The sequence below is a fragment of the Amblyomma mixtum genome, chromosome 3 (genome assembly GCF_055824585.1).
Source record: "Amblyomma mixtum isolate Tamu chromosome 3, ASM5582458v1, whole genome shotgun sequence".
NCBI classification, from domain to species: domain Eukaryota; kingdom Metazoa; phylum Arthropoda; class Arachnida; order Ixodida; family Ixodidae; genus Amblyomma; species Amblyomma mixtum.
The window spans coordinates 146678800-146697478 of record NC_143014.1 but is presented as its reverse complement, the minus strand read 5'-3'; the positions used below and the strand labels follow the sequence as shown (position 1 = coordinate 146697478).

The 18679-nt window shown below is 41.3% G+C and overlaps 1 protein-coding gene across 5 annotated transcripts in view; it reads right to left on the bottom strand.

Moving 5' to 3' along the window:
* Positions 1–18679, bottom strand: part of LOC149352303 (golgin subfamily A member 2-like) — an 80262-nt gene that overhangs the window by 38448 nt on the left and 23135 nt on the right. For 3 of the 5 annotated variants that reach the window (XM_089581477.1, XM_089581473.1, XM_089581475.1), the window contains 7 exons: positions 17555–17662; positions 12274–12499; positions 10741–10936; positions 7085–7191; positions 6358–6416; positions 6197–6257; positions 206–376 (listed from right to left, as the gene is read on the bottom strand). In XM_089581477.1, coding sequence (XP_089437603.1) covers positions 206–376; positions 6197–6257; positions 6358–6416; positions 7085–7191; positions 10741–10936; positions 12274–12499; positions 17555–17652 — 918 coding nt within the window. In that variant the 5' untranslated portion in view covers positions 17653–17662. The remainder of the gene's footprint in view (positions 1–205; positions 377–6196; positions 6258–6357; positions 6417–7084; positions 7192–10740; positions 10937–12273; positions 12500–17554; positions 17663–18679) is intronic. The other 2 variants (XM_089581474.1, XM_089581476.1) reach the window with 1 other exon arrangement.

Here is an 18679-nt window from a genome sequence, read left to right as displayed (position 1 = left end):
CAAAGTACACTACAGTGTCTTCAGATATCGAAATAAAATAAAATTTGGAGCAAAAACATTATCGATACTGACAGCCTAAACTATCACGCCTAAATCTATCCCGGTACTTATTTACTTGCAGAAACCTAGTTTGAATGAAATGCAGGAACTTCGCTGACGGCTTGCTGCTTGTACCAATCAATGACACATGGTCCTGAGGACACACCTCAGCTGCACGACGCTCAAAATGCAGCTTCTCCTGGTGCAGCTGTTCCATGCGGCCCAAAGCCTCTTCTGAAGCCTGGCTTCCACCAAGCTGCTGGGCATACAGCTGGGCCAATGAGAGCTCCTGTCGAACTTTGGCCAGCTCCTGCTGTCCTTCCTCGGCCTCCTTTGACTGCAAGCACAAGACAGAGCAGGTCGCAAGCACTGACAGCTGAACTTTATTGCTTCCCACAGTTAGAAGGACAGCAGCCTGGCCGCAATGCACAGTGTACCACAACAGAAGGCTGACTATGCAGACTTTGATGGAAAATGCTGGGTAGTTCATGCATCATCTAATCTAAAACACAATAGCTGCACCTGAAGTATTCTGCCTTGCCCAATGAAAAACATGCAGACCTTGTGATAAACATCCAAGACAATATTTGTGGGAACTTGAAAAATCCTTTCTGTGATGTACACCTGCTCGAAGACAGACACATATGAGGGTGCCAGAAAAAACACATCCAGCTTATCAGTGTCCCGGAATATGCCAGCGCAACATGTTGCCAGGAGACTAGAGAACAAACAAGAAATGAGAATAAATGTGGAGGTTCTGAACTTTTTCCCCTAACTTTAAACACTGCAACAGTGCATGTTTACGGTAGGTCATCGAAAAACAGTCTCAGAGGGGGGGCCCTGTGGCGTGAAGACCCCCATTCTTGCACATGCCGTGTAGGCTCAGTGGTCATGATATTCAACTCCTGAGCACAACCTGATGAGCGTGCTACCATGCTGCACAAAGTAATCCTTCATGAAAGGTGACTATATCTCAATATCATGAAAGCTGAACATATTTCTGCTCGTGTTACAGTCACTAAGTTTATCCTCAGATATCAGTCCACTATCAAACTTATTCAAAATAAAATCGTAATCTCTGACACAGACTTCTGTCCCATCACTGGTCATCTCTGCAAGATGACAAAATGATAACCTTTGAATGAAGAAGCACACTCTCAAGGATAAATAAAAAGAGCCAATTTATTCAGGCAGTACTTTTATTTGGCCAGGAAGACAGATGAGTTAACACGAAACCTGAGAGGATATCCCTGATATCTTGACCAGTTCCAACCACACATCTGATAAGGAAACAAATGCAGATATTTTTTATCCCTATTTCACTTTGCATATTCCTGACCAGATGTAACCTTCACAAGCTTACAGAATAAAAAGTGGCTTATGCAAATTACATTTCAGAAGCAGGCATTAAACTGTTTGAAGCATGCACTCAGTCTCTGCTCGAGACCAAGCCTCCAACTTTGTATTAATGAAGTGTGCATTTTCTCTAGCCCCTTTCCTAACTACACTGTTTGAAATCTCCTTTGAGCAAGGCATTTTAATTGTAAAACAGATGAGCACAAATTCCATTACTATTTACACAAGCGGTGAAAAGAGCATAACCACTGACTATAGAGCTATCCCTCTGGCTAGCGTATGTCTAACCAAGCATAGTTTCAGACATGGACTTTTTATGCGACACACGAAAGGCAGAATTTGCAGTTAAATTCAGTAGACAAAGTAAACTGTACACTTTCTAATTTCTGCAAAGTGCTTGTAGACAAAGTAAATTGTATGCTTTCTAATTTCTGCAAAGTGTTTAATTCAGTTCAACACACCCTATTACAGAGGGTGACTTTTGTAACATGTATGTTATTTCTTTGAAAGAGGACCACACGGAATTCTCAATGGCATGCATCATCATAAACTAGTGTTTTATCTGGCATCCACACAAGTACCTATTTTGGGTCTTCTTTTTCTGCTACATATCAATGACCTTGCTGAATATGTTTCTGGTCAAATTAGACTACATATAGGCGACTACAATGTCTATTATGATGTCAACTACAACACTGGTTATGACTGCTTCCAGAAACACCTCAACTATGTACTATTACCGTGTAGCAGAACATGCACCTCAACTTTCCGACATGCAGATTAATCAGATCCACAAAGAATAGCCTTTCATAAGTATATGAGTGGCCTCAATCCTTTGGCATTACAGTTACAGACAGGCACCTTCAAAGCTTAAGGAAACCACAAACATGTCTCTGGAGTGCTTTAGAGTGGAGTGCTTTAGAGTGGAGTGCTTTAGAGGATACATGCCCCACATGGGACCCAGCAATATAGGTATATAAAGATATATACTTGATCATTTGCAGAAACAAGCAGCTTGATTTGTTTTCAGTGAGTGAGTCACAAGATCGTACAACACTTTGAAAAGTTTATGGTGGTCCTCCCTCTTGAAAAGTATAATTTAAGATAGTGATTATAGTATTTTAATAAAGGATAACGATATCAATAATCCATTCATAAAGAAGCCTATTTATATGGCTGCCAGCATGGTCAACACTATGAGAAAACATGAATATAAATGTTTAGTAAATAGTTTCAATGCACTTTCCCCAGCATCATATCCAAATGAAGCTGTTTGCTGCAACAAGGTGTCACTGTATCTTCTCTATCATTCTCCACATTGTTGCAATATCACATCCACAATCTTAAACAAGACTTAAATTGCTACAATGTTTGGGTCTCGCTTGTATTATATATGTATTACTCTATAAAGTATAGAACACCTCACCATCATGTCATCCTCTTATAGTGATGGTTTGGTTTATGGGGTTTAACGTCCCAAAGCGACTAAGGCTATGAGAGGCGCCGTAGTGGTGGGCTCCGGAAATTTCGACCACCTGGGGTTCTTTAACGTGCACTGACATCGCACAGTACACGGGCCTCGAATTTCTCCTCCAAAGAAATTCAGCCGCCGCGGCCGGGATCGAACCCGCGTCTTTCGGGACAGCAGCCGAGTACCATAGCCACTGAGCCACCGCGGCGGCCTCTTGTAGTGAATTTTTTTGTTAATTTCCCCCAACATTAATTGATTCCCATAATGGTTTGGCAAGACCATATATACAAACAAAATAAATACAGTAAAACCTCACTGATATATCCCTGGTTCATGCGCTAAAAATCACGGACATCAAAAATGTCCCACAGAGTTACACTATTTGTCTCCCGGTTGATATGTTCCTGAATAACACGCTTTCCCGGCTGCTATGTTTAAAACTTCCACAAATTCTAGTCGTATATGTGTAGTGACCACGCACACTTGTGCAAACATACAAGTGGGCCGAATATGGGGACACACGACATAAGCTAGAATGCAGCAGCAGCCACCCACCATAGCAGTTTTTCTGCAGTGCTTTGGAGCACCAGCGTGAAACAAAAAAAAAAGTAAAAAAATAGTGCATGAACCTACGAGGAGGCCATTCTTATGAAGACATGACATGAAGAAAAGAAATGCACCGGCTTCTTCGTGGAGCCTGAGAGCTACGGGGCGAAGCATTTGAGAACTACAACGACGTGCTTACATACAAACTAGCCTGGTCTGGGGAATGCAGCAAGAAAAGCAAGAATGCTACTACAGTCAGTCGCCGCAGTGGCTTCCCCACACTGCGTAAGTGCAAGGGGGCGAAGCATCCGAAAAAATGACAATTTTGGCTACTTTTGCCACTGCCGTCCAGCGACCGGGAGTGTGGTGAAGTTCATTCCACGCTTAAGACAACACAAATGCGGACCAAATTCTGTGAGCACTAAAATAAATCAATGGTTTTATGAAGTGAAATTACTAATAAATGTTTTCATACCTCATTCAACAGTTATTTGTAAAATTTAGGTGACTTGGATCATATGTTTTCCTAGATAGTACATTTTTTCCTCCCAGATTTTTAAAAAAATGTTTTAATGAGGTTTTAGTGTAAATCTGAAATAAAGGCACTCGACATCAAGCTACATGAGCCATAGTGAGTCAAGTTGTAACAGGTGATGATAAAATCTGCGACTCCTTTTAAAATAACAATTCAGGTTTTAAAATCAAACATGTTAAGTGTTAATGCTTACATTTCAAATTCAGAATGAATTGGTATGAGTATAATTAGATTCAATTTTTGCACTTCTAGTGTTCTGACTTGTGAATAATTCCACAGGTTAAAAAGAATATACTTTTTTACCACATCATGAACCACCACACTATATTATTATTTAGCTTTATTGTAGCTAGCTTGTGTGAACACTGTTTTTGTGGCTTGCAGTGAATTTAAAGTGAATTTGAACTGAAGTGCAATCTTCCTCCAAAAACTTCTAAGTAAATATTTCGAATATTTTTGGCGCACAAAACAGGTTGAATGTCGCGAAAGGCATTTTCAAAACCATACATTTCTCTAACACACAAGGCCATTAAAGCTTTGTCACAATCACTGAAGCTATGTCGTCATATACAGCATTGACCCCACGTCAACCTTTAACAAAAGTGCATATGGAGCTTTCGAAATCTAAGGGAATCAAGCAACACACGAAGCCGACCTGCCGTATTTACTTGCGTAATTTGCACCCGCGCATGATTTGTGCACCCCCAGCTTTTTGCCCAGATTTTTTAAAGACAAAAAAAAAACTCTTACTTGCATATTTTGCAATCTCTGCTGCGCCAGACCACCAGCATGTACGTGGGTGCGCAAAAGACAGGCTTGGGAAGATCAGCACGAGTGGCATGGGCACAAATTGTGCACTGCTTACCCGGCTCACTCGTGCTGCCGGTTGCTTTACTAGACAAACAGTTATACGCGTGCCTGAATCCGAAACTACAGAAAAGTTTTTGGCAGGCAGGTTTTTGGACTGCGCATAGTAATTGATATGACAGTTTGAAACCGAATCGTTTGCTGTTTGGTTTGCCACTAGTCAGCCGGGCCACACGCGAGGGCGCAGTTTTATCGCTCGTTATCTCCTTTGCCTCTCACTACTGGCTTCGCGATTGTATAGTTGCATGTTTAGTGCTTTGAGCTGCGCATGCGCCATCATGCCATCGTGTGGGGGAACTATAAAACGTAGGGGCAGGACAGGAAGGGAGGGGGGTTGCGTATACATTCGGAGTAAAATTTTTTGGGGGATAGCCAGCGAGGGGTGCGAGATGTGGGGGAAAGGGGGGTGGCTGGGTCTATAGATGTTATGGTTTTATGGGGTTTAACGTCCCAAAGAAACTCAGGCTATGAGGGACGCCGTAGTGGAGGGCTCCGGAAATTTTGACCACCTGGGGTTCTTAAACGTGCACTGGCATCGCACAGTACATGGACCTCTAACTGGGCGGGGGGGGGGGGGGGTCTATTTTTAGGCAGCAATATGCAGTAGATATAGCACATTATGACCTCTTTAGTTTTTTTTTTAGGACGTGTTATGAAAATTTTCGAGTAATTTGCACACCAGCTTTTTGAAACCATAATTTAAAGGAAAAAAGTGCGTAAATTAAGTGAGCAAATACGGTATTTACGGGGTCTCAGCTAGGTTCGGTTAAGCCATAGGTATTTGTTCCCAAAACTTTATTCCAGAAATGTTCCACAAACATTATTCAATTGTGAAAAATACTTCGAGATCTTGAATACCAAAAATCTGAATCAAATAGAGTACCGAATATTCAACATTATCAAACATTCACTCTGGTTACCTAATGCTCTTACTCGAAGAGGTGTAGATCAATCATAGTACTTCTGCACATTTCAACTCCACACTTTTGCCATCCATGCCAAGCAAGCAACATGGCACTGAAAAACGTCTGACATATCTCGTTTAGGCAACAAGTAAGTGATATACGTATACTATCTTTCAGAAGTTGTTCTCGATGTGACACATTTTTGGCCAGTCGTTAGATGGCTGCACCACTGACTCCAAGGAGTGCTTACACACATGTTCAAATGAAAACATGTATGCCCTGTGTGCAATAAAAGCTGTAGTTTGTATGACCAACAGGTATAATATGTGGTATCCAGGTTTATGCAACCACTAAATTGCAGCCAAAATTTCACTACTCAATTACCCCTACACAAAATCCATACGTAAAAAAAAAAAAAACACCAATGTAAATAGTATACCATATTACACGGTACTTGGCAGAAAAATCACTACGCACCTTTCTGCTCAGTTTGTCGGACAGCTCAGCCAGTTCCTGCCTTAGCTCTTCCACAGATTTGCTTTAGAGCAAGGCATGGGCAGAAAAATAAAAAAAGAACATGTAGGGCATTGCTGTAAAATAACCAGTCACCAACTTCCCAAGTTAATTTCAATACACACCTAAGCCTGTAGTTTTCTGTCTTCAGACGATCCACTTCCCTCTGAGATTCCTTTGTGCTCTGCAACATTCAAATACCTTTCAGCTAATCATGAGCAGAACATGTTCGGCATTGCTGCAAAACAACCAGGCACTAACTTCTCAAGTTAATTTCAATACACACCTACGCCTGTAGTTTTCTGTCTTGAGGCAGTCCACTTCCCTCAAAACAAATGGTACTAACATAATGAAGATGCACCTTTCATAGCACAACGTGAACACAAACTACTAATTACTTGCAGCTGTTGCCAAATCACAATTGAATTTTTAGGCTATTAATAATGACTGCAATGAGTTCAACATGCCATTTTTAAAGATAGATCTTGCATGCCATTACACAGGCAAGCAAGCCCTTTCATTATAGCTGCAATATACAAACTGCAGCAACTGTCTGTCCTAACTGCTTGACATCATAGTAAGCCTTTAGTAGTGTGCCCATTTATATAAAGACATTTGTAGCCATAAAGAGAGGTTAAAAAATAATCGTTTAAAGGTGTTGAATGAAAAGTAGTTATTATTGCAGTTTGAGAAATGTGAATGGGGTCACTTTTATGCACTATGCTCATCACTGAGTTGCCAAATGTTGAAAGAAAGCAGTGCCTTTGGGGTCCTACATTTTCTGCTCAGAAAGAAGAGCAGCTCCAAGAACATGTCATACACACCTCTTATCAGACATGTAATACAGCTTACCTTTTCCTGGACTTGGCTCTGATTGCTAGCAGTACTGAGCTTACGTTCCAGATCACTGTTCCGCTCACGGAGAGCCTTCAGCCGGCCTTGAAGCTCCTCTGTTTCCACTGCATGGTTTTCAAAAAGGAAGCATAAGGTGTTGCCACCTCGGTAAAACCTGTTACCAACCAAGGTAATTTTTCCTATTCTGCACATATTATGTGAACTGTGGTAAAAATAACTAGCACTCGGGACACATAGCAGAGCTCACAACACATAATGCTACAGAGTCGAAGATGTGACACAGAGGTACCAACATGGCAAGTCAACAAATTAGGGCAAAATTTTTTTTCTGGTCATGCAAAAAATTGGCCACAACTCGTCTTGCTTCCTCGATAACTAAAACTATCCCAAAGCCAGAAGTGAAGAAGTGGTGAGCAATGCTTTTGCAATACCTTGGCCTAAATGTCTTTAGGGGAATAAATAAAGCAAACCATCATATAATGACTCACATCATACTTTGCAGCAGTTTGGCTTTACATCAATGCTAATGTATAACAACACAAATGACAAGTATAGACAATCCTTATAACAAGACTTGGGCTTTGATTCCAGCAATAAGAAAGTAGTTAACACAGTAATAAGCTGCAAACGGTAAACACCAAAATTATGCACCAACCAGCTATTAATTTACATCACCCAATGATCTATAAATAAGCAATACACTAGGCTCCCAAAAAAAGCATATTATCTCTTTAACTCTTTTATTACCACGCCACTAGGCTTCGATCAACGTAGATCGAAAAATTCAAACTGCTACGACAGAGTGATCGCGGCCGCTATGGACTTGCTGAGTCATCTGGTTTGTTGTTCACACACTGAACTTTCATTTCCTGCATAATTTGTATTTTTGCAGCAAGGTGGTAATTTTTTAAATGCGCTTGAAGTTTAGGGTGCGGCATTGAACGCTCCAAGCAAGACGTCAACAATGGGAATGGCGCGCGCTTGAAACAACCCCGTTGCACGCAATTCTGCTGCGTCTGCAGCATATACTTTTGATGCATCGAGTAGCAGGGATTCCGACGGACAATGTTGCATCGTGAGATTTTGTTTCCGAAGCTCAAACTGTGCAACCAGAGCCTGGAACGTTGGCCTGTTTGTTTATTTTCTTGTCCCTGGTCCGTCTCTGCGAACCGGAGCGCTGCTATGGAGCCACTATGGCGAAGCTGTGTCGCCTAGTTTGTTCTTCAGAAACTACTGTTTCGTTTTCTGTGTAGAATCAAATTTTCTCACGAGGCACGAAATTTGAAATGCCCTTGAAGTGAGGAGTATGGTGTAGGGCACTCCCAGAAGAGCGACGGTGTGCACTCACAAAAAAACCCGCTGCACGCGATTCTGCTGCATCAGCAGCAGATATTTTCAATGCATCGAGAGCAGGGCCACTGACGACGATATTGCATCGTCGGAGTTTGGTTCCGACGCTCAAAACAGAAGAAACAGAAGAGCTCGGAATGTTAGCCTGTTAGTTTTGCTTTTGGTTTCCGGTATGCTTGTGCAAGCAGAGTACTGCTATGAAGTCTCTACAGTGATGCGGTGCCATCTGCTTTGTTGTTCAGAAACTAGTTTCCTTTTTTTTGCGCAGATTGCAATTTCCCCATGAGACAAAGACTTCTGAAATGTTCTTGAAGCGGAGGTTGCGGCGTAGGCCGCTCTAAGCATGGCGTCGAGCATGGGGATGGTGTGCGCTCGAAAAAAAAACCCCGCTGCATGTGATTCTACTGCATTAGCAGCAGATATTTTCGATGCATCGAGTATGTTTGTTTTGAGTGAATAGGCTCTTCTAAAGCGAAGAGAGTCTTCATGTTTTATAGCATTTCATTACCTTTTTTTAATTTTCATGTCGAGATTATGCCAAATATTACGGCGGCTATACTTGTATTTGTTTAATACTTGTGTTTATATAATTTTTCTCGGTGTTTCCTGAAATGGTATTAGTTACACTTTGTATTTTAAAAAAGCATCCTTATCAAGCTTTATTTTGGCACATAACATAATACTTTCAAAATTTTTTTTTTGTCGGACTGTAAAAATCATATCAAGGACACCCTAAAATCAGATTCTTCAAAGAGCGCAAAGAAAAAATTCCAGCTCAAAAAATATTTGAGTTATAACTTTTGCATTTTACAGCCAAGTCATAAAAAGAATTTGAATCATTTTTTAATTTCTAGAATTTTTTGATAAATTATTTTGGAGAGTTACTGTCATATAAATACAAATTTTTTGTTCCTTTTTAACTTTTTGTTGCGTTTTTCGATTTTTTTTCACAATATTTAAAACAAGTATTTGTGTTGGAAAAATTTGATTAGAAAGCGCATTCTATTTCAATCACCGTTATGCATTTTGTAAACTTCTACCTATCCCAATTTTTCCAGAAAAAAAAAGTTTGAGACCAATGAAAAACAGTCCTTTTTCCAGTGGTAACAAAAGAGTTAAAGCAAGATAACTCGTAGCGCGCAGACAATACACTAATGAGTAACTAAAGAGGTGGGATTCTTATCAAAGTACTGTTTATCAATTACAAAGCATTTGCAACCCTGACTGCATCAGAATGAAAGCCAGCTGTTGATTTTAAAAATCAAATGAACTACTATGATGTGCGCACCACACTGTCGAGGGATTTTTGGAATGCGACGTGTCGGCAGTGGTGCGTCGGACAGCGGAGCGCTGTGCGTGCCAGCCCCGCGTGTGCTCGTGCGAGTGGTGTGCGCGAGGCAGGCATGAGGAGCGTAGGGCTACGTGTCAGGAAACCAAGGTGTAAAGGAAGACACCGCACCACAAGTCTTTCATTCAAGCGTGGAAGTGGCAGCTGTCGGACGTTGGGTTCGAGCTGCCAGTGACTTCCCTTGGATCATCGACGCAAGACCATTGAGCCTCATTCAAGCGTAGAGGTGGCAGCCGTCAGACTTCGGGTCTGTGCTGCCGTCCGACTTCCCTTGAATCTACGACGCAGGCCTACTGCATCCATTTCGAGGTCGGAAGAGGCAGCAGCCAATGCTTCCTTGGATAGGCTACACAAGCCTACGGTGTTTGCGGAACGCCGTCAACAGAACCTGGCTACGGTTTTCTTGCTGCAGCTGCCCAGTTCTTGGGGGCAGCTGACAGGACTTCGTCAGCGTCTCCTGTATCCATCTCCGTTCCTACCACCGCCTCCCTGGACGCAACACCAGCGACGCATCGCAACTCGCCAACCCGCGTCTGTGCTACCTGCAAGGCATTCTCGCTCCACCTGGGACGCTTTGTATCTGGTGAACTCTCTCCTTTTTATCTGTTGATTTCTATGCGTGCCTAGTATGTGTTTTCCTTGGTGTTTTCACTTCTGTTATTGGCTCCTTTCCTCTGAAGTATAAACACGGCTTAGTTTTGTTCTGTTTGATTTCTTTGTTCTTTTCTTTGAACCTGCACGCGAAAGCGTTCCCCTTCAGCAGTTGGGGACGCGTCACCCCGATTCGCGACAACTACTTTATTTATCAATACACAAGCACTGAAAAAGCTGTTTGTGAAACTGCAACTCTCAAGAAAACTTGACCACCAAGCCCAGTGTGGCACTGCCATGACAGTAAGGTTACGTGCAGACACGGCAACAGTGCTGAACACATCCTCTACATGGGCTCACTCACCTGCCTTTTGCTTGGCTGTCTGTTGGCTCTGGGAGAGGGCTGACTGCAGTTCAGTCTTCTCAGCCACCAGGATGCCAATAGTTTGAATGTGCACCTGGAGCTGATCATTCAGGGCACCCTGCTCACGCCGACCCTGCTCCTCTTTTTCCTCGCGTTCTCGGTCAAACTCACGCTGCTGTCGGGCCAATTTCCCTTTCTGCCAGACAGGAAATGAGGCCACACTAAGGGTACCCATCAACAGTGTACACTATACTAGAGAAGACAATCAGCGCATTTCTGGTGCAAAGCTAAGTTGAGCCACGAAGGACAAAAGTAACTGCATGGTCGAGCCTACCTACTTCAAACTAAATTAGAAACCACACAGATCTGCTTAAGTTGTTGTGTGAACATGACTACATTCCATTTCATATCAACTTTTAAAATGAATGCTACAGGTGAAGTAAATATTGACATTGTGAGAGTCATTCATTGCCTGCATCGCTTGACAAAAGCCAAATGTGTCATCTGCTCCTTTGGGCCGGCTCCATACACACGTGACCATGATACACACATGGCCATGACCTAATCTTTTTAAACGTAAGCAAGCTACCTCTTCCATGGTACTGTGAACACTTAGACATCGTCCCCTACAGTTCCCATGTGTTTAAAGCAGTGAACTATGAATCCATTAAGAAGTGAGTTGAAACAGATGAGATGCATCCATTTGCAACAATGACATAACCAGTTATAATACTTCAGAACTCAAAAGCACATGGCACAAAATGTGAACAGAATTAAAGAGCCACTGCAGGTTATTCATCATAAGTACTTATAGTAAAAAACAAGCATGCAGCAAAATCTACCAATTTATCACTTTCCTCAGATTGAAGAGATGACTGTGATAGCTGTGCGGCAGCCCAGCCCACCCGTAAGCCCCAGCCACACTTCGGTGCACAACTATAGGATTTGCAGTTATTGTTTTGTAGCAAAAATACTATTCAAGACAGAAATGATTTTTTTTCGCAGATAATGGCCAATAGAACAGCATATTTCAGAAATTTTAAATTTTTTTTGCTTTTTAAATACAAACATGTCTTTACAATTTCTGTTCAATTTTTTCCTAAAATCTCGTTTTCAGCAAATATAACACTTTTTGTTGCAACACGCAATTTGTTGTTTAAACTTATATGCCAAGAAAGCACCTTTATTCAGCTTTTTTTTTTTTTTTCTGGTACTGCTATAAATTTTGAATCCAATAGTTTTTACAGAAAAAAAATTGTACTGAATCTTTCAGAAAACGGTCATATTCCACACCGTAAGAAAAAAGTTAATGACATTCACTGTGAATTAAAAAAAAAACAACCTCCTGCTAGAGATCAAAATGATAAAAGACCACCTATGCCAAGACTTGGAAAAACTATTTTGCCTCTGACGTTATCCCCACAAGCACCTGAAGAGACCAGAGACAAACAATATCACAATTTTGCTCACATGAAGTTCAACATATTCCTATGTCATGGTATTAAAAGAGAAGAAAAGGAGACATGAACTCACTAACTCCTGCAGCTGAAATTCAAGCTGATCCCTGTCCTGTTGTAAGGCCTCAAGGGCTGTAGCCAACTCTTGGTTTCGCCGCAGAAGTGCGTCTGCACTTCGAAGCGCTCCAGAAGAAGAGTCTGCCAGTGTAGCCATTTCACCATTTAGTGCTGCATTGGTGTCTGCCATCAGGCCATTCAACTGCATTGTGATCTGGCGAAGACTTTCAGCAGATGACAGCACCCTGCACAGAACAGCACAGCTGGTTTATAAGACACCGAACAATTCACAAAGTAAACTAGGACTCACAAAAAAGGCAAGACCACAGCAAAGCCTAGAAGGCTGTGATGCACAGCTGGAACGCAGTTACATAATCAAGCCTCTACAACACTGAGCAGTGCACAGGCTTCACACAAACCACCATCATGTTTTCTTTTAATTTTTTTTTTTTTTTCATGCCACAGCATGCTACCAAATGAACAGAAACCTTCACCCAACTTTTTTTTCTTTCTGTTACCAAGAGTGACCAAAGCTATGTGCTGTATTAAAGTAACAAAGCCCACAGGATAAAGCCCTTCTTCCTAACAAAAGGCCCCCGCCACAGCAGCTCAGTGGCTTTGATGTCCAGCTGCTGATCCCAAGTCTTGAGTTCAACCCTGGCTGCCGCGGCAGTATTTCAATGGAGGTGAAATAAAAGAATACCCGTGTGCTCTGCAATTTCAGCACCATTTAAAAAACCCTGGATAGACTAAATTAATCCATAGTCCTCCCTTATAGATGCCCCTCACAGCCCACGTGTCGCTTCTGAATATTAAACCCCACAATTTACATTACAAACAAGGGCAGCATAACACCAGCAGCAAAGAAAAGTAGCACGATTTGCTAAAACAGAGAGACTTCTGACAAAACTGGAAGCTTGTATTGATGCAGGGCCAGATACAAAATTCAACCTCGGAAAGAAATGAGGAACCGCTGACCACTTATCCACACAGCCAGGCACAGTAAAGACAACAAGCAGGACTTTGTGTATCGCCGTTCAGGCTCAAACGAAGGTTAAATAATATCGGAAAACTTCTTATCTTTCCATATTGAATTACTAATACACATGACACCAATGCCACTGGAGGCGTGGTGTTCAAAAGAGAAGAAGCTAGTATTTCTCACAATGAGGAAACTTTGTACTGCTCTGAGTGACACATTTGATGTCACTCAGGGAAACATGCATTACCACTGCTCCTAGCTAAACAACAGATCATTCACATTTAAAATGTCCCCAAAAGTGTCTTTTAAAAGCTTTCTGCAGACGACTGCATACTTTTTCAGACCATAAATAAACAAAATGATCACTACATCTTGCAAAATGCGCTTCTAGATGTTTATCTGTGGTGTGTAAAATGGGATACGCAATTAAACCTTGATAAAACTGTTCTCTTCCAAATTCCGCACAAAAAACTTTTTAGTCCTTTCTCTTACAGCCTGCTAAATCATTTAATCCCCAAGGCTCCACAATATTTAGGGGTAACGTTAACACATGACTTAACATGGACTTCCCACATTGCAGACATTTGCTCCTAGTCTTTTTCTAAGCTTTGATACTTAAGGCGGAAGCTTAAAGATGCCCCAAGAAAAGTTAAACTTCTTGCATACTCAACATTTATTAGGTCCAAATTAGAGTTTCCTTCGGTATTATGGGATCCATTCATAAAGTAAGACATATACAAGATAGAGATGGTGCAAAGGAAAGCGGTTAGGTTTATTTATAACAAATACAGGAGGTTAGACTCACCTACAACACTAATGAAAACCAACCATATTCCATTACTTGAAGTACGCAGAAAAATTTACGGTCTATCATTTCTGCATAATCTTTTTGACACATAAATTAAACATACCACGCTCCGCAATTCTCAAACAATTGTCGCGCCGAACACACCATTCATGAATTCATTTGCTCGAACCCATTTTTGCAAGGACTGAATCTGTCAAGCACAGTTTTTTTTCCACGGTCTGTTTCCGACTGGAACTCTCTTCCTGAGGCCATTTTGCAGTCCTCCAATTTCAGTAAAGACCTTGAGAAGCATTTTCTTGAGTGAATCAGCATTGTATTTCGTTATTCTGCTCATTGATTGTAACCCCATGTATTTCCTTTGGTATTTGTCATTTTAAATGCCTTGTATAGCCCCTCCTGCATGAGCCAACATATTGGCCTGCATTGAAATAAATAAACAATAAATAAAAGGGTCCCCGACCACCGACTGGCTAAAAAATTTTGTAGTGTCCAAAGATTTGCAGCATCGTATCAGAAACACAATCCTACATAAATTTCTTCTAAAAATGCATCCCTATATAAATTTCTTCTAAAAATGCATCTTTCAACCGCCCTTTCTAAAGTGATCTCTCTTGCAGACTAGAGTCACTAGCTTCCACAAATGAAATTTCCCTTTTGTCCTTGCCTCGAGGAAAAAACACAAAACCACAGCAGAAGTCTACATCATGAATCCCATCTGCATCATGGCAGGCATGCGCCAAGCCATGGCAGATAATTATTGTGCACCCCATGCAGGTCTGCTAACACACAGCCATCACAGCAGAACTGTAGGCCACTGCAACTCATCAGCAAGGGATTCTGATTACACACTCTGCAGGGACCACGCACAGACAGATGGTAGAAAGCTGCAGCATCAAAAAAAAGAAAGAAAGTAAACGACTGAAGCGAAAATACGGTGCAATGCACAGGCCTCAAAGAAATGCAAGGTGACTATACTCTGCACCAAACTTACATGCAGCTGAGTGGCAGCTACAAGGACAAGAAGTGTTGTTTGTTAGACGAGTTGGTGATCCATAATAATAGAGCAGCACGTAACTAGACCGGACAAAAGGAGGAACACAGAACGACACGAGCACTAACTGTCAACTGTTTATTTCTTGCCATTGCCCCATATAAATACATGAACCACAGCATGAAATAAGAAAGAGAGATCAAGTCAACTGATAAAAGCAGTACAACTCAGCCTTTCGCTGGTTGCCATCGATTTAGAAAAGCGAGCTCTTTTGCTGATAGTGCCAGTGAAGCCATGCTCACACATTTTTTGCCTGCACATATTTCTGATGCATGAGCTTCTGACAAGAACTCTATCAAGTTTTTAGATGTGAGACTTAAATTTCATACCAAAACGCTTTTGTTGGGGTTACGAACCTCGTGCAAAAAAAGGCCTACTACCAGCGGTATCAGCGCATTCGAAACTGGTAAAGAGAGGCATTATCAAGTATTGCCTGACAAATGCATTAAAAAATCCGAGCAAATGATGCAAGAGTGCTTGGCATTACAGATTAGACGACGACTGTCTGATTCTGGGTATCCTGGACCAGTAATGGTTTCTGTGCCTGAAGGCCCGCTCCAAAAAGTGAAAAAAGCACGGCGGTTTGACAAGCAGGAAGGTACCATTGAACAACAGGATAGCAAGAAAGTAGCTGTCATCCCTTACATTCATCAGACCTCCCACAACCTAAAGAAAATAAGAAAACGAGCGGGCGTTCAAGTTGTGTTTTCAGTGCCCATAAAACTCTATATGCTTTGCAAAAAGACAAATCCATGCGGTAACCAAGAGAAAAAAAGATGTGTAATTAACCATCAGAAACGATCTGTCAACTGTGTACCACTGTCTTGTGGCCATGAGTATATTGGACAGAGAGGGAGATAAATAGCAGGTTAAAAGAACCTGACTACAATGTTAATGAAAGTAAATTAGGCCACCTAAGCCAGCACTGTTGCCCCTGCAAGATCCATTCTAAGGAATGAGGCCATCCAAAGATGTGCATGCCCCTGTTTGGTAGGAGCCAAATTATCAACCGCCACAATGATAAGCATGTTAAGAGAGATTATTGAGGCTCTGAATATTTCACGTGCAGGCAACAAGTGCGTGAGCGTGGCATCACTGGCACTATCAGAAAAAGAGCTCACTTTGCTAAATCGATGGCAGCCAGTGAAAGGCTGAGTTGTACTGCTTTTATCAGCCGACTTAATCGCTCTTTCTTATCTCATGCTGTGGTTCATGTATTTATATGTGGCAACGGCAAGAAATAAACAGTCGACAGTTAGCGCTCACGTCGGTCTGTGTTCCTCCTTTTGTCCTGTCTTGTTACGCGCAGCTCTATAATTACAAGGACAAGGCGTCAGCTACCACATGTATACTGTTCTCATGCATTCACAAGCCTACCACCTTGCATCATTGCCTCACACTCATGATTCCACTCCAGCTGGCAAGCTACGAGATGGAATGAAGCTAACATACTTGCTTCTTCACACCTGAAAATGGATGATGCAAGAAATGAGTGCAGCCGCAGAGTTCAGTTAACCAAACACCACCCATCAATCAGGATAATTGATCAATGAAATTCACTGGGCCTTACGCATCACGTCATGCGTCTTTGTTGTCACCTGTGCACTGAAAGATAAAACATGTTGAGAGGAAGTGCAAGCAGGTTTTGATTTTAAATTTTACCAGCTATTTCAGCGCACACATGTTTTGCAAAGACAACTGATGCCCAACCTATGCACTGCGCCGGTTTATTAGGTTGACCAGGAATAATGCCTTATTGGCTACTACACTTACAAGGGAAATAAAAGGAGTGAAGGAAAAAGAGAGAAGGAAATGTCAGTCCATGGTGTCCACAGGATGTGACAATGGTTGTTGGCCCATCATGACCCATGAACACACACACAAAAAACAAAAAAGCCTACACTTTGTCCATATACAATAGCTGTTCGTACTTGGGACCTATTTTCTTTTTTTTTTAAATAAAAGACGGCAGCACAGCACCCAAATGTGACATCAAACACCATCTGTAAAATTCATCTTCAGTGTGCAAAAAGAGCATAGAAAAGTCTCGAGTTCATCTGAAACATATTTATATTGCCCCCTCTGCAATAGAACATCCGATATATACTTTCTCCATCTATGAACTTAAACATTTATTGTGCGGCAGCTAATGATCCTTAGTACAGAATTTCAGCACGCATGTTGCAGCAGAAATGAGACAACTAACTTGAAGCTTTAGAGAACAAGTTGTTCTGGCCAAGACAAGTTGTTTTGTAATAATTAACACAGGCTCTTGGCAGCATTTCAGTTTTCGCACCAATTATTTTCACACAACAGATATTCTACACATCTCAGTAAAACAGCATTACTGCTGTGATTACACATACTGAGCATATCATCACAGTAATTCTCGCCATGCAAGTGATTCCATGCAAGGGTATGGAAATTATTTTCACAGGAAAACAAAAATAAGCACATACCTTTGACTTGGCTGGATATCGTCTGTCAACTGCGAAAGATCTTGACATGAGTGAGACGTCACTGACAAAGCTTCCTTGGGCTTTGAAGGCTGGGACATTGAAGAACTGCTACAAGTAAAGCATCTGAGAATCAGCAAAAACAACTAGCTTTTGAACAAAAGCACTGACTTCAAAGAACATAGCAAAAAATAAAATACAAAAAAAACACTGATCTCTGTATTACTGCTTTTTATAAAAAGTGTGAAAACTGGCACCAACATTTCATCCTGAATCTTGCTCATGACAGTGCATTTTACCCACCACCATACTGTACCTGTCATACACTAGGCAATCCACCAGAAGACATTGCTGTTGTGTTCCCCACAATAAACTGCTCCTCATAAAAGTATACTAAGTAACAGTTCCCCTGAGCATTCTTTCCACATAAAAAATTGCATTACGAAAATAAACAAGCCAACCTTTTTACCAATAAGCTGGTAATATGCTTGACAGCTTTTGCCCTTGTTGGTATTTCCAGTGCAACTAAAACTACATCCAAATGCAATGCTCAGGCTATGACAGACACCACGAGAGAGCACCCATGGAAAACTTACATCTATGAATTCTGAAAGCACAATAAGATATCAATGCATACATTTCAATCTTTTCAAGACAGAACCACAAGGGCTGTAAATGGTTTTGTTACCTAAGTGATGACACACAGGCAACCTCAATAGTTATCAGCTATAGTATACCAAAAAATCCGACTACAACACAAATAATGGAGAAATTTTGGGTTTCAATCAGCACAAAAGGAATTTAAGAAGTTCAAATACTATAAATATTTTATTCCCGTTGCAAGTTTCACTGCACAAATAACTGTACTGCTGTGGTGTTGCGATTCTCGCTACATTCACTAAAAAAAAAAAAAAGCTTCAGCCACAGCTGTCAATACACCACAAGAAAAAAATCTCTTCTCAAAATCTCCTCAGTTCCCTTCATGCTCGTCAAGTAGAATAAATTTGCTAAAATATGGCCATAAATAGAAGCAAATGCTTCCATTCCTTCAAAAAACTTTAACTGTCTCAGCCACAAACTCAAAGCCACAAACTCAAAGTTCTAAACTCAAATAAAAGCTAAGAAAGA